Source organism: Camelus bactrianus, chromosome 5 (assembly GCF_048773025.1).
Source record: "Camelus bactrianus isolate YW-2024 breed Bactrian camel chromosome 5, ASM4877302v1, whole genome shotgun sequence".
NCBI classification, from domain to species: domain Eukaryota; kingdom Metazoa; phylum Chordata; class Mammalia; order Artiodactyla; family Camelidae; genus Camelus; species Camelus bactrianus.
Genome location: NC_133543.1, coordinates 77,782,328 through 77,798,950, shown reverse-complemented (window position 1 = coordinate 77,798,950; position 16,623 = coordinate 77,782,328). Strand labels below are relative to the sequence as shown.

The 16,623-nt window shown below is 42.2% G+C and overlaps 1 protein-coding gene across 2 annotated transcripts in view; it reads left to right on the top strand.

The window, feature by feature from the left end:
• The window catches only part of CDK15 (cyclin dependent kinase 15), an 81,615-nt gene extending 65,376 nt beyond the window's left edge, over positions 1–16,239 (top strand). For both annotated transcript variants that reach the window (XM_045508037.2, XM_010971839.3), the window contains exons 13-14: positions 9,541–9,683; positions 12,323–16,239. In XM_045508037.2, the coding sequence (XP_045363993.2) occupies positions 9,541–9,650 (110 nt within the window). In that variant the 3' untranslated portion in view covers positions 9,651–9,683; positions 12,323–16,239. The remainder of the gene's footprint in view (positions 1–9,540; positions 9,684–12,322) is intronic.
• Positions 16,240–16,623: the final 384 nt, after the last annotated feature.

Genomic DNA, 16,623 nt, shown 5'->3' with positions numbered 1-16,623 from the left:
AATCCCTTTTTCCCTTTCCGTGGAGAGTAAGATGACAGGAGACACTGGTGTATCGGGAGAGGAGAGCTGGGCCTGTCTTGATTGGTAACCTGACGCCGCCGAAGGAAGTCCGGGCAGGGCGGGGCGCGGGGAGAGGGGAGCGCCCTCTCAGGCTGGCTGCCCACGGGAAACACAAGTTACCCTGAAATCAGCTTTGCTGCCTGGGCCTGAAGTCATCCTCCAAATCTGAAAACTGCTGAGGGATCATGTGGCTGGAGCACTCCTCGTGTTTCTCAGAACGTGGCCAGGAAGGGCTGTGCGGAGGATGTGGGCAGTGCAGTCACGGCCCCGGCTGTTGGCGGGGGACTGTCAGGAAGGTCTAGGGACTCAGACTGGAAACAGGGTACTGGGATGGGGTGGGGAGCTACCGTCCAGGAGGCTTGGACATACGGTCTGGCCAAAGTCCCCAGGGTTTGCAAACACAGCTCCACTGTATCTGGGACATTGCCCTGCTTCAGTCCAGAGCTCCTAGTTTGGGACTTCTTGAGGTATTTTATTATTAAAGTAGCCATTTAGGATCTCCAAAAATAACCATAATCATACAACTGGGGTTAATGTCTTACTTAACCCTGTAAGAGGAGTCAGTCATCAGTATTTATTAAGTTGCTATTAAGTGTCAAGAACATATTAAGTGCTATAAAATTTGAGGCAAAAAGGAGGCTTGTCCTTGACCTCAAGGATCCTATGAAGTGGGAGGAAAAGAGGGTGAAGAAGAGGAAACAGGACACCCTCATACACATATTAGCACAAATCATATCTAAACAGCTGAAGTCTGTGCATAATCAGCTGCAGATGTTCAGAGAATATGTGTGTGCTAAAGGCAATTCTTTGGAGGAACTAGAATAACTCAAGTAATATGGATTAAACTGGAGGTGACTCTGGATTGGAATTTGGAAGGAGGGGAGGGACATGGCTTGGCATATGAGTAGAATAACAGACATTCCAGGGGACCTACAAGTCTTACTCCCTTCCTGGTACCTCACCCCCAGCTTCCTCCTCATCGCCGCCCCCACTCCCATCTCAATACTCTTCCCAGTCCCAACCCCTAGATCCCTTCTTCTTAGCTTTCTTCTCTTGGGCTTGGGGTTTCTAACTACCACTTCACGAACGTGTACGCACTGAGGGTGTACATAGCCACCCACCAACCCACACACACACTCACATCCCCTTTCTCCACTTAAAGAAATTTCTCCCACAGGCCCCCTCCCAGGATCTATCATTCTATGTACTGAGAACCACTGGGGATCCTCAGAGTTTTCTGGGCACCAGCTTTTCCTTGATGAAGAGTAATTAGGAGGAAACAATCACTGTGCACACTGATGTGTTGTTAGAAACTTGAGTTTTGATTCCTCCTGGTCGTCTGAAACAGATATGCTGTCTCTACTTGTGTGTGTGTGTGAGAGAGAGAGAGAGAGAGAGAGCGCATGTGCGCGTGTGGGTGTACCATGAGAGGGACCGATCTGTATTCCTTCTCTGTTCACCCAGCCACAGAGCCCAAATCTACTTTGACACTTTTAGAAAAATGAAAAGATGGACTCTTGCAGGAGCCTGCCTGTGCTGGGGGGAGACGAGGAGTGCTCACAGCAGGAGGGAAGTTGACTTTTCTTTATACATATAGGGGTTTTTCCATGCAGAGTTTAAATTATGCCTGATAAAAGGAGTTTCGTGGATGTTTCAGTTCTTTCAAATTCTCCTGGCTTCCTCCCAATTAAATGAGGTTTGTCAAAGCCACGGGGCTCTGCTGCTGCTGCCTCGGCCGACAAGCACTTCCTGCAGCGACATCTCAAATCCCCGAGGGAGAAGATGAAAGGGCCAGCACCAAGAGACGGGGAAGGGGGGCAGATCAGGGATGTGTGTGTGTGTGCGCGTGTGCACGTGCGCGCGCGTGCATGTGGGGGGGTGCAGAAATAGGTTTAGAGACAGATCGATAGATAGGATGTGGACAAGAAGACAGGGAAAGCAAAGCTACTGAGAAAATTGGAAAGGAAAATAGAGGAAGAAAGAGCAGCCCCTGGGGCCAGTTTGTGCACCTTGGGAACAGTGGCCCTCACCAAGGGCACATCTTCTAAGGGTGCACTCCCTTGGCCTGGCAGTGCCAGCCTACTTTTCCATTGTCCATGGCAATGAGCCTTTATTAACAGCCTCCTTTGCATACGGGGAGCACCAGCCAGTTATCACAGTTCCCAGCCCACAGGGACACAGACTTTCCATCCCCGGGGTGGGTGGCCCCAGGCATAAAAATTGTGCAAAAAAACGACTTGCTATTGTGAATGGCTTGTAAGGAGAGTTTCCCTGCTGTAATTATACAAGAAATTTTGCTCTCTGGTGGCAGTATGGAATCACTTAGGGGGTTGTATTTGTATCATTTTATTATTCCAGTTTTACTCTGGTTGCAGGATAACAAAGTTGACACTTTAAAATATCTTCTATTTCCCCTTTGATCTGGGAGATGCCAGCTCTCATTGTCTGCCCTCTGAGGAAGACAATTTAAGCTTGAAACCTGAGGCTGGGAACTGTATGAAGAGTGGAAGGACAGCTTAAACCCAGCAGAAGAGTGGCACAGAAACTGCTCCCAAATGCAAGGGTAGCTCCCATCCATCCATGTCTATTTCCATGGAGCCGAGAGGTCCCGAACAACACTGTCTCTAGGTTGTGGCAGTAAGCTTATGGCCAGAGGAAATCAAGGGGTCACTTGCCACGAAAATCCAGGAATTCTAGGGTTAGTTCCCTTTCGGAGACCATTTTAAGTGGAGTAGCATGAATACTAGAATGGCAAACGTGTGGGAATTTCTGCCAAGTGCTGACATTTTCCCTTATTGACTCTTGAACACCTGAAGAAACATTTGTTGAAGGAGAAATTATTGGTAGTCTCTCTTAAAAACACACCCAACAGCAAGCTAATTGCTTTTGCAGATGGCCGGGGAGACTCTCGTCCCGCTCAGTCATCGGCTTATGGCCACACTTGCCGGCCTCGTGGCTGAGCCAGCAGCGCAGGACGTCAGCTGGGGCAGCTAGGACCTAAAATTAGGCCCTTGGCAACTCTCTAATCTTAGCTGCAGGTTCAGCGTCTTCGTTTAATTCCCTTTGCCCTCAACATGAACTTGGGCTCTCGGAAAAGAACGCCACTTAATGATTTGGGAGTGGGGGGAGCAGAAAATCATTAAGCTGCCCCTTCAAGAAACTGGCTCCACTCTGTTCTTGCAGGGAGCCTTCCAAATGTTACCCTTGCAGAGTTAAGACTGATTTTGGAACCCTGCCATTTTGAACCACAGACACTGATCCACAAAAGTATTTTTTCATCTCGGGCAGTCAGTGCCACGTGATTTAAGAGTCTGGTCCTTAAGCCATGGTTCTTGGTCGTCAGGACATCAAAGGCTGTCTCTCTCTGTGGGTTGGTCCCATTTTACTTTCCAAATTCTGGACTTGAGTCTCTCCCGTTCCTTCCTAGACTAAATCCCCCTTCTCCTTTAAAACAGGTTTCAGCATCTTAAGAAAAAATCCAAAAACTTAAAAGCTCGCAATTGTTTCACAAGTAATTTTGCAGAAACAATTTGCCAAAGTCCTTCTTGTCGTCATAGACTTTGGTACCTGTGGGAATGGAAGAAAGTGCGCCATTTACCTCTACCCTTCATCACATCATCCTAGTGTTTACACTTGGTGGTTCTTCAACAGGCCTTATTCATACTGCCCCATTAATATATGAGTAATTTTTTGTCTCATGCCTTCTCTTTTTTATAATATTTTATTTTTCTAAATTTCTTTTGAGGGGAGGTAAGTAGGCTTTTATTCATTTATTTATTTCAATGGAGGTACTAGGGATTGAACCCAGGAACCAGGACTTTATGCATGCTAAGCATGTGCTCTACCACTGAGCTATACCTTCCCCTGCTGTCTCAGGCCTTCGCTTAATATTATCTCTCTAATATATTTGAAGTTCCCTTGCTATCACTTTCCAAAGGCTGAGTTCCTTTGACCACCACCCCCAACGCACCCATTATAGATTCTATTTCTTTTACCTTTAAATTATTTTGTTTCATTATTCTATTGTGAACCTATTCCAATTATTTTGCTTATCTCTGAGACCATGGACCCATCCTAGACTCATGTTTCCAACATAGTTGGATAATTACATTCCAGTTCATTCATGGAAGATTTACTGAGGGCTTGTTAGATAAGAGACTGAGGGAGGCAGAAATGAATTAGTCATGGACTCTGTCCTCAAAGAGCTTACAGTCCTTAAGGAAATGAGACAAGTATATAAAAAATGTGAAGTGCTCTGGGAGTCCAAAGGATGTGAGATTAAACTCCAGCTGTGGGGATCCAGGATGGCATTGTGAGTGGGTCTTGAAAGCTGATGGTCGCTGGGTGGTTGGGAGGAAGGATATCCAGGGAGAGGAATGACATCCTCCTCTTAATGCCAGCTACTATCATCGAAGGTGTTTTCTCTTTAATATGAATAGTTCATTCCTGACTCATATTCCATCCTAGGTTTCCATCCACTCCTTACCATTGTCTGCCTTCTTGCAACAATTTAAACATTCTTTAACATGTAATAGTAAAGCTTAGTTTAGCTCTTTGTGTGCTGATGATTTCAAATCTACTCTGTTTATTGCTTTTATTGTCTAGTCTATTCAAAGTTTAACCAGAATATTTTGTCATTCTACAGGCCAGGTTTCCAAGGTTGGGTTTGGTGGGGAAGAGGGGAGAAGGATTCTGAGCCAGGTGTCTTGACCCTATTCTGCTTCTAAGAGTTTATAACCTAACTCAGACCACTCTCTCTGCCTTTTAAATCCTCCATTAATCAATACTTAAGAAGCAAGTTAGGAAGTGTCCTCCATAACACACTTCTTCATCTTCCATGTTCAGTGTTGTCCTCAACCCACTCTAACACATTAGAACACAGATGTTGGGTTGAGACATGGCTGATGCTGCTGCATAGAGTCATGTTGGTAGGAGAAGTCTGAGTAAACCAAGTCCCTCAGCCCTACCAGGCTCTTAAGTTGGTTGAAGTTGTTAGCATCATGGTCTGAAAGAATCTCCAAATAAAGATAAGTGCTTCGGGAAAGAGTTAGAGACTCTGTGAGTAGAAAAGGGTCTTGAGACTCCCTATTCTATATCTTCATTATATAGATGAGTCCCTGACAGCCAGGGAAGAATAATCGTGGCTGCTCTTTATTGGGTAGCTAGTACATTACATAAATTCTCATTCAATCTATATGCCAACTGACAAGGCTCAGTTATTATCCTTATTACATATTAGAAAGCTGGGACCAAGAGAGGCGCTAAGTAAATTGCTCAAAGTCATACAGCTGGTAAGTAGGAGAGCCACGATTTGACTGCTGGTCAGACTCCACAAGCCACTTTCTCCTCTGTCTTCATTGCTGCTTGACAAAGATCACATGAGAATTTAGTAGCAAAACAGGGATTAGAACCAAGATCTTGATTCCCAGTCCTGTGACCTTTCTACTGTCTCATGCTCTGTGTTTAATTTAAAGCCTTCCCAGGGAAGATTCCCCATGTCCCCAGGTAACATGTTTAATATCTCACAATTGAGAGGGCTCAATTTTATGTTTAATAAAGACTCATGCCTTTGACCTCTTCCTTAATACTCAATGTCATCTTGTCTTTGGTTGTTTTTTTTTTTAAAGACAGTCACCCTTGGGTTTTAGAATTTCTTAATCAGTGGTGGCTATTATTTTTTCTTACTCTCACTCAATTTTGTAAGAAAAACATCAAGAATCCAATGGAAAATTGGGCAAAGGCATAAAATAGCAATTTGCACAAAGGAAACCAAAAGAACATACCAACACATGGAATAAATAGTCTTAGTAGTGATTAAATAAATACAAATAACTGTTAAAGTAGTTATTTTTCCCCCTCAACTTAATGACTCCCAGTGCTGGGGAGGTTGTGGTAAATTGATTCTCTGCAGATGGTGGTATATGCGGGGACAACCTTTACAAAGCATTCTGCCATACCTATTAGGAGCCATAAAAGTGGTCACAACATTCAACCCTATACTTTGGTTCCTGGAAATTATCCAAAGAAACAACTGAACAGGAGAAAAAAAAAAAAACTCTAGATGCATAAAAATATTCATTGCAGTGTTGTCTGCAATTTTAAAAATTCTAAAATAAGGATAAAAGAAACGATCCTAAGTATTCAACACAAGAGAACTGATTGAATAAATGCTGTGATATTGACTGAGCATACAGTACTATGTAACCATGCAAAACGATAATTCCCAGGAGCATGGGCTAATATGGAAACATTTATGCTATGACACAAGTTCAAAGAACGTCGAGTATGAAAATTGCATATTATAATGCACCTGTGAAAACGTATTATGCACATCAACAAAACAGAAAGGTAGAGTACAAAAATAAAATGCTCTCCTAGTTGATGGGGATTGTGGGTAATTTTTCCCCTTTTTTCAAAGTTTTCTTTAATGTTGATGTTATACTGCCTTCATTGTTTAAGGGAATGAGGTAAGACCCATGGTACAGGAAGTCAAGCTCTGGATTAAGAATTAAAGAACCTGTGTTTTCTTTTTTTTTCCCCCAGCATCACATGCGTTATTGGTCTTCATAAACCTCAATTTCTCGATCTGCACAATGGGTTAACACTAGTTTCCTGTACCCCAGATTGACAGAATGTTTATTTTATAAAGCTTTTAACTCACTGAATTCAAGGGTTCGTATAAATGCGGTCCTGGGAGGATGAGAGGAGGGAGGGAGAGGAAAAGATAAATAGGCACTAATTAATTTTAAAAGGAAAGATCATCTGCTTTAATCGGAAATGCATATGTGCTGTGCCCCTAGTCAGAGTTTTAAGTGCACTCCATGTTAGTTAGCAACTTCAATTTAAAGTACTGTGTGATCCTTTGGGCTTTGAAGATATGAAGCGTGTATACATACACATGAGCTAAAATTACCACGTAGTCACGGAGGCTGTGTGCACTCTGCATAATTAAATGCACTAAGCAACTCCAGCTGATGGATTGATGATGTGTAAGAGTAGCAGAGAAACCACGTGACGAGGGAAATTATAAGACATTTTGAAATGACGGTTTAATTTCCAAGCTTTCTTTTCAACTTGTGCTTTCTCTTTCAGCCATTACAGGCAAGTGGAAGAGATTTGATTATCTTGTTTCCTGTGAAGGGTTATTTAGCTCCTCAATCCCATTCAGTCACTTTCTGCACTCGAGTGCACCAAGCCTTCACCAGGTTATCAGCCCAGGAAGAGTAAATGGAGACACCAGGATCAGATTTCTAAAGGGAGGAAAGTTAAAGCAGAGTTGGAAAGCGGTGACAGCCAACAGCCAGAAGCGCAGGAACTCAATTAGACTGAAAGACAACTATCTCATTATCTCATTCCGAAATGATCTAAATACATAAGAATCTAAAAGTTTTAAATAAACTTGTCCTACTGACTGTCTAGATGCCTGAATTTCCCTTCTCAAAATATTTTTTAAACACCTACTTTTGTATTTATTTATTCTAAGCACAAAGCAGCTGCGATAATTATGCTGTCAGATTCAGTAAGCTAATGAGGAGTCAGCGAATGGAAGGTTTTGCATTTGTGAGATTGCTGTGGGAGAACCACTCGGCTGCTTTTTTCCTCCTTTTTTTTTTTTTCCTCTTGTTTTCCTTTTCTTTTTCTATGAGTTGGGGAGGAGAGTCGGGCAGTCCACGGCCAAATTGGAATCTCTTTGATTAACTGGTTGCTTTCCCAGCACGGTTCTGCCACACAATGTTCCTCCCTCTCTCTTTCCTTTTCTCTCCCTCCCTCCTTTTTTCTCTCTCCCTCTGTCTCCCCCCTTCTCTCTTCTCCCTCCCTCCTTGCTATTGAGGAGCTGCTGCTTTTGAGGGAAGTCTTCCTGTCACTGTCCCCAAGACAAGAGGACACTTCTCCCTGAGGGAAGTTCTCAAGATGGTTTGGACTTGAGTCAATTCAAGAGTAATCTAAGGTTTAACATGCACTGTTTATTTGAACTGTTTGACTGTTTAGGCTGTGACATGAGCTAAAAGAAAGTTGAATACAAAATTGTGCATTAAAATGCACCTGGGAAAATACATTAGCACATCAACCAAACTTGATGTCTCCCCTTTCCAGTCTAGCAAATGCATAATTCCAAACCGACCGCAGAGTCAGGACCACAGATTACCCAAGGCAGTGAAGACAGAGCCGGTGTTGTAGGTCTATTTCTTCCCCTAGGGTGTGAGCAGCTTCGAGCAAACAATATTATGAAGGCATTTTCTGGTGCACGAAAGCTGGAGCTTCTCTTATTGTTAAATTGTGCGATATTTAGAGCAACCCTGGTTTGTACAGCTTGTGAGCCTTAGAAAAGCAATGCCTGAGTACAAGGATGTCCTGAACTGGTTTTGTGGATGTGCTTTGCTGACAATGTGGCTGTTGATTCTTGATGTTTTTCTCAAGTGGTATCTATGCTGAAGCTTGTAACGGTGGCTACTAGTTATTAAAAATATATTGTGCTTCAAGAACAACCCAGGATGCTTAGCATAGATTATCTTCTTTAAACTTAGAGCAGCCTGCCTGGAAGTTTTATTATCCTTATTTTGCAGATGAGCCCCTTAAAATGTTAACTTTCGGAGGACTTGGGCCATAACTTTAGCATAGTAAGCACCCAGGGACAACACACATTTAACAAACACAGGCACTTATAAAAATGCAAACTGTCAGCATTCTGAGCTAACCAAATACATGGGTCAGAGGCACAGGCAGTATACATATATTTCAAAATATTTTTCTTAATTTACAAAAATTGTACCTTTGAGTCTATTTAAATAGATTGCCACATGTACTAATGTAACAGAATTTGAAACTTCCCAAAACATAGTATCCCAGCACGATGCTCATGACCTGTCATCACTGGGACTCACGTCCAGACTCCTTGGCTTGATACTAACTTCCTTCCATTTTCCCAACTTTATCTTCTAGTCTGTCTTGCCCTAACCTTGCAAGACGACTTGCAGTTCTCTCGAACGCTTTCTTTCCTCTATGCCTTTGTTCGCACTGATCCCTCAGCCAGGAGTACTCTCCCTGGAAGTCCTTGAACGTTGAGAGCATCGTCATCCTTCAAGGTTCAGAAGGCACTTGTCCCTGCTTTTCCTGTGCTCCTTGGGAGACTTAGGACAAGGGCTGCCATTAGTCTTTGTTTGCACCTCTCTTTTGGCCCTTGTTATTGTGTGTGTGTGGCTCCCAGTTCTATTCCTATTTTTACCATCTTCAACATCAAGCATAATGCCTTACCCAAGCGTTCATTCGGTAAATATGCATTGAACTGAATTGAATGGGAGGCACTTGACAGCTGTTCAGTAAAGTGAGTTTTCCATGAGTCAGTATAAATTATTGGTGGCTAAGTCTGGCTCACATTTTGACATCTCTTCGGGTGACAAATATTGAAACAGACATGAAAAATACACCATGAAAGATCCCAGGAAATAATATGTTGGTGCTTTTCTCTCTTCTTCCCTACAGAAGAGTCTTTGTTTACAGTTTCGGGAGTGAGGCTAAAGCCAGAAATGTGTGACCTTTTGGCCTCCTACCGGAAAGGTCACCACCCAGCTGGGTTTAGCAAATGCTGGTGAAAAGAAAAGGCGAGATCACCAAGATCCTTGCAGGTAAGTGGTTCCACCAGTGAGGCTCCTCATGGATGGAAATGAAGATCCATCACTGTCGGGTGAAGACCTGATCCACGGGTTCAGAGCCCCTCTTCTGTGCCCACCTCTTCATTCCCACTCTGGGGACCGGGGCCTTGGGTTTGCAGGCTGTGAAAAAGGGATGGCAGCGTGCACCACCTCCCACTCCCAGAGGAGTGATAAGACTTCTGAGACAGCATTTACAGGTCACCCACCGTAAGGCCTTCAACTGATCTATGTGGAATACTTGACTTCACTGGCATGTTAATTCCCTTAACTACAGAGTTCTGCTGTCAGCTGATAAGACAAAAATCAGAGGTCAGGGTGACCAGCTGTCCCCATTTGCTCGACTCAGCGGTGTCCCAGGATTTGGGATGTTCAGTGCTAAAACTGACACAGTCCCAAGTAAACTAGGATGGTTGGTCACCATAGTGGTGCAAATTACCACCTGGCCTGCCACCAGGAGCCAAAGAAGACCTGGGTCAGAGTCTGGCTCCACCCAGAAGGTAGACCCAGTCATCACTGCTACAGGCTTCCTAGGCTACACCTTTTGTACCATCAGTTACAGGGAGTCGTCTCCAGGGTGAGTTCTGGGAACCACAAAGACCTGGTAGGGAGGCAGGAGCCACCCACAATGTCACAGACTCAGCTGCCCTTGGGAGTCTCCTCTGTCAGCCCAGGGCAGCCAGTCTTCTGAAGTGGAGGAGGGGACGGGGTGCTGTGGAGGATTTTCCCAAAGCAACCACACCCTAAAGAGTTCTGCTGCTGGGCACAGAAAGCCAGGTGGGGTGACTCCAAAAGCCACCGTCGTACAGACATCCCTAGAAGTTACAAAAACACTTCTCATCCTGGGGATTCCATGGTGGGTAGAGGGGACAGAAGTCTAGATAGAGGAATCAAAGTGGAACCCATGCACAGAGCCAGCCAGCCCTAGAGGTGATTTGGCTGAGCATCTGGCAGCCATAGCTCACCGTGCTTCCTAACAGGACTTTTGGGGCCTGGATGGTAACAACTGGCATGCTCCCTGCACCACCCCTGCCCCAATGTTACATGGCAGGATTCAGCTCTTTGCCAATTTCTCTATTAAAGGCACATACACATCAAGGATGTCTGCCTTTTGGATCTTCTAAGATCATTGTGTTTAGAAATTTGGAAAGATCGAGGAAGTTTAGAATTATAGCTGTTCCTCAGAGCATTTTGTGAAATACTGAAGTTTGTATTTTGACAATATACAATTGGAATTACAACAGGCAATACAATAATAATGTGGAATTTCCCAAGTAAAATATTTTCTAGAGCAGAGATTTTACTGTGTAATTATGCCCTTTAAAACCCACTAGTTATGAGGATAGACTGTACTTGAGCTACAATCTATAACATGAAGGATTTGCCCTTCATAAAATTATCAAAGACATTGATGGAAATGGTCCCAGATGGTGGAACTCCATAAGCAGTGACAGTGATTTCTCTTGGTGTTGTTATTTTGTTTTACTAAGCAGCCAGAAGGCAGGGAGATAACCCTGCCTCTCTGATCTATAGTCACTTTCCACAAAGAATCATTACCTGTAGGTATAAATTGGTCACAATTGAAAATCAATTAAATGCAGTGTGACAAACTTGGTGCCTGTGCCGCAGTTGAAGAAGGGAGGCGGGAGATTTAGCCTCTGTTGGAGCAATCTCCTGATGTCCCTAGGCCTGGGTGCTAATGTAAGGAGATAAAACCCATGGGAGATGAACCACAATAGGGAAAAGCTGGAGCAATTAAACTGTTTAATAAACGGCTTGGGATCAGCGAAATCTGGGAGTGCTGGAGTCAGGGACTAAGAGTGGTAATCACAGGGACACTTGGGGCCTGTAAATCTTTTCCACTAAATTGAATTTATGTTAAAATATTCACTTTCCAGGAGATTCAAAATGTCAATTGGGATATTAGGACTTATAACTAGCAGCAATGGCTCAAAATTAGGACTCTCAAAAGAGCCTCAAAAATGTAAGCTTCAGGTATATGGGGAAAAAAATGGATACTAATGTCTACAATAGAGAAATGAATCTAAAATTTACTGGGTAAATACCACGTGCCGAGCCCTTTATACACATATTACTTCAAAGCTGGGTGTGTTTTGAGCAGAGTGTGGTGAGGTACAACTGTAGTTTGTATATCTGGAGATAGATTTTGACTATTTTTAAAGAGGCTGCCTCTGTTAAAATCTATTATCACCTTTTCTACCCATATCTATATATAATTCCATTAATAACTTTGCAATAGTACTTAAGAGGATTCTTTACTCAATCTGTAAAATGTTATTCATTATTTTGATTTTTTAAAATAACTTTTCATTCACTTTCAGGGCTACCTTACTGCTGTTTCCGTTTTAATTTGCTTCATCTTCCTAAGAAACTCCAAATCTAACTCTACACTGGACCAAGGGTTTTATACCATCATCTTCAGTATGATGTCCAAGGCAACAGTACATAATACTTGAAGAAAAAGCAATGAAAGGTTGTTGCTGTTGCCATTTGCCTAGAATTTAATTGAGTGATTGGCTCAAAAATTAGATATAGACTGAAATCACCTGAAAAGAGGACTTCTGAATAATTTCATCCATTTCATTATTTGATAGATCCCTGGGCCAGAAGAGAACAGGACAGATGGGAAGCTGACAGTTGAAAGAATTTGGAGACAGAGCTGGTGCTTACAGAGGCCTGTCACTCTTGTGTTCACTTACAATTTTCCCCCAACAAAAGGACTTCTGTGGCAAGGGCAGGATTAGCCTAAAGTTTAGAAAAGTCTCCAGGGAAGGTGGTGTCTTGGATAAAGTTGCCAACAAAAGGACCTGCTTAAGACTCTTTGTTATGACTTCCTAGGGGCGCTTCTTTCAATAACTAGATTATCAAACACATTGCCACCCCACCCCAGCCAAATTTCAGGAGTTTGGATTGACCTGCTGGTTAGAATTACATTTCAGCCCATCTCCTTCTACTGAACCCTAATTGTCTGTGATGATAGCAAAAGTGATGAGAAATCTCAGCTCTGATTTGATGGTAGAGATACTGAATAGATAGGAGCAAAGAGTTCCAAAGCTGTAATTCCAGTCCTCTTGCACCATCAGACACACACGTGTGTGTGCACACACATGAGTCTCAAACAAAATGAGAGATCTGTCTCAGCTAACACGTGCTCATTTTCTACAATGGGTCCTTCTGAAAGAAGCCAGGGAGACTCAAATTACTTCATCTAGGGATCATCTACTCAGGAGATCAGAAATCTAGTAGCCTAGAAACCAGAGACTCTATATTTCCTTCCAAAGAACAAGGAGGATCTAATTAAGAGAGGATTTTAAAAAATAGTGCCTATGCACTCAAAGTCTGAGATGGAAGAAGGAAAAATGCATACAAATAGTCCAAAAAAATCTACCTTACTGACTACTGACTTTAGTAAGGCCTTTGCCGCAGCCTGCCCAGATATACCTGAAAGATGAAACTGGATGGGCTGGATGATGGGGCAGATATACGTGCTCCAAAAACAGTGGTCACACAACCTAGACAAAGGCCGGCAGTGCTGTGGTACAAGGTTCACTCCCGAGTCAAATGTTTTTATTAATCCCTTGAATAAAATCAGAGAAGGCACACAATTTATTCATATAATTCATTGAAGTCAGTATTGTTATTATTCATTTATTACTTCCATTTTACAAAAAAGGAAACTGAGGATCAGAGAAGTTAAACTCACTCCTCCATGATAGTACACCAGAGTTAAGGTGTGAACCTCATGTCTGGCTGTCTCCAACATCTGCGATCTTTCCAGTCATCACAAACCTATCAAATCTGTAGAATACATAACTCTTTAAGAGGCAGCTGACATTTAGCATTGAATCATTATTCCAGAGACTGAGATCTTACTAAGAGCTAATGTGTACCACTACACACCTATGAGAATGACCAAATTCCAGAACACTAACAACACCAAATGCTGCCAGGGATGTGGAGCAACAGGAAATCTTACTGCTGGTGGGAATGCAAAATGGTGCAGCCACTTTGGAAGACAGTTTGGCTTATAAAACTAAGCACACTCTTACCATAGTTCTAGCAGTTGTGCACTTTGGTATTCACCCAGAGGAGCTGAAAAATTACGTTCCCACAAAAACCTATACACAGTTGTTTATAGCAGCTTTATTCATAATCACCAAAACTTCAAAACAACCAAGATGTCCTTCAGTAGGTGAGTGGATAAATAAACTGTGGTACTTCCAGACAATAGAATATTATTCAACACTAAAAGAAATGGAAAAAAAAAAAAAAAAGAATGGTGCTATCAAACCATAAAAAGACTTGCAGGAACTTTAAACGTGTATTACTGAGTGAAAGAGGCCAGACTGAAAAGGCTACATACTACATGATTACAACGATTTGACATTCTGGAAAAGGCAAAATTATAGACACAGTAAAAAGACCAGTGTTTGCTTAGGGGTTAGGAGGGAGAGAGTGATGAACAGATGGAGCACAGAGGATTTTTAGGACAGTGAAACTATGCATGATAGTATAACGGTGCCTCCGTGTCATTATAAATTTGTCCAGACCCATAGAATGTACAACACCAAGAGTGCACTCTAATGTAAACTACAGCCTTTGGATAATGATAATGATGAGTCAGTGTAGGTTCATAGAGTGTAACAAAGGTAGCACTCTGTGGGGGATGTTGATAATGCGGGAGGCTGTGCACGTGTGGGGGAAGAGGGTATATGGGAAATCTCTGTACCTTCTGCTGAATATTGCCGTGAATCTAAAATTGCTTGAAAAAATAGTCTGTAAAATAAACCAAAAAACCGCCCCCAGCAAACTAAAAAAGCTAATGAGCAACAAGTCAATACAACATTTATTCCTATCAAATTTCATCTGGTTTAATTTCTTACTCTTTAGGCTTAATGTGTCAACAAGTTAAGTAAGGCTGTGACTTCGTGGAAATTGGCACTTTTAAGTATAATATTTATTAATAGTATGCCTGGCTGCCCACAAAAGATAATGCTAATACTTGTAGGCGATATAAATGAAGGAATAAGATAAGGTCCCAGAGAAGGGAATTAGATCACATCTAAACAATTGTTAAGTTTAACTCTACCCATCACACTTGAAAAGAAACATCATATTGAAGTAAATATTTATTGTGCATCTATTAGTTTACAGATCTAATCCTGTTTAATCCTCTTAACAAGATAAGAGGTAGATGTAATTATTCCCTACCTTACAGAGAAGAACACAGAATCCAAATTAAGCAGCTAGGATTTGATGCTCAGGCTCTGTCTCCGAAGTCTGTGCTTTCCCCACCCCCAGCTCTGGGCTGCGTGCTCCAAGGAGGGCTGCCAGGAGAATAGAGGGCATGGAGACCGGGGCACAAGGAGGAATCATCCAAAAAGAGAAAACCCAGGGGCAGAGAAATTCTCTTCAAGGAACTAAGGGTTCTCACAGAGCAAGGGCTGACGCTCCGCAGGGCAGCCTTAGTGCCAGTTACAGACACACACATTGAAAGCTCAGGGGTGCTACTTTTGATACAGCTAGAAGAGTTCAACAATTTCACCTCCTCACCAGTGAAATGAGCTCCCACAACAGCAGCAGACTTCCTTTGTGCCCTGGAAGACATGAGAGTTTCCCATATTGGAAATTAGAATAGCTGACCCCTAGGGTCCCATCTAATTCCAAGATTGTCTAATAAGGGCTTTTAAACAGCTGTGGACTTGGAATTATATTCAGTAAGATCCTATTGTTGCAAAAACAGCTAGGCTTGCTTTTTTTTTCTAAGGACTTTTTAAAAAGTAGAAATTGACAAAATTATTCTCTTTAATTATAATGAAAGATAAATCATGCTCATGCTTCCTTCTTTTTCTCCTTTAATGAATGGATTTGCCTATTCAAAAGCTTAATAAAAATTATATACGAAACACCAAAACGTCATTCCAGTCTTCCTCTCTTCCTTGATTTTGTAAAAGGAACATTCCTGGTGTTTGTGCATGTTCTTTCCCCTTATGTTTTTGTTGATTCTTTTGTATAGACATACACCTGACTTTTAAAAACATGATTTATTTTTGTTCAATTAGCTGTATGAGTTATTTTAGCGATACTTGCTTTTCCAGTCACTAGTGCTACTCTCCTATTATATCTGTCTTCCAATCTCCATAATGGAAGGCACTTCCTGGCCCTCTGGTGGGTGAATAGGGCTGTATGATTGCTGGTCAGTGACTTGTGAGCGGAAGTGATATGTGTCACTTCTCAGTCAAGCATTCAATTGATTGCTAGTGCAAGACCCTCCAGGTCTCTTTTTATTTTTCCTTCTGTTGTAGCAACCAGCGGTGTTCAAGATGATCCCAGACTGGGGAGATGTAGAACAGTCCCCAGATGACATATGATGACTATATAACAAGAAAGAGAAATAAAACTTCGTTTTAATCCATCAATATTTGGAAGTTGTTACTGCAGTATAACCGAGCCTATCCTGACTAGTACTGGGCCACATAAAACGTAGTCCTGCACTGTCCAACCTGGTAGTTACTAGCTTCGTGTGACTATTTATATTTAAATTTAAATTTAATTAAGGTAAAATTTAGTTCCTTGGTCACATTAACCACATTTAAAGGGCTCAATAGCCATGTATGGCTGCTGGCTACCACAATACAGGATGCAGATACAGAAGAACATATCCATTATTGCAGAAAATTTTGTTGATTGGTGTTGACATAGAGTGGTAGGATTTTTATGAGTTGGTAATGTTGTCTTCTAACATTTCTCTTTATTTTAAGTACACATCTAATGCCACGTTGGAGTTATTCTCAAAAAATTTTGCCTTTTTATAACAAAATCTCTGGAGCATCCAGTGGAGGTTGCCTTCTGGAAGAAAATAAATTACTCTGAGCAGTTACATTTCTTAGAACCA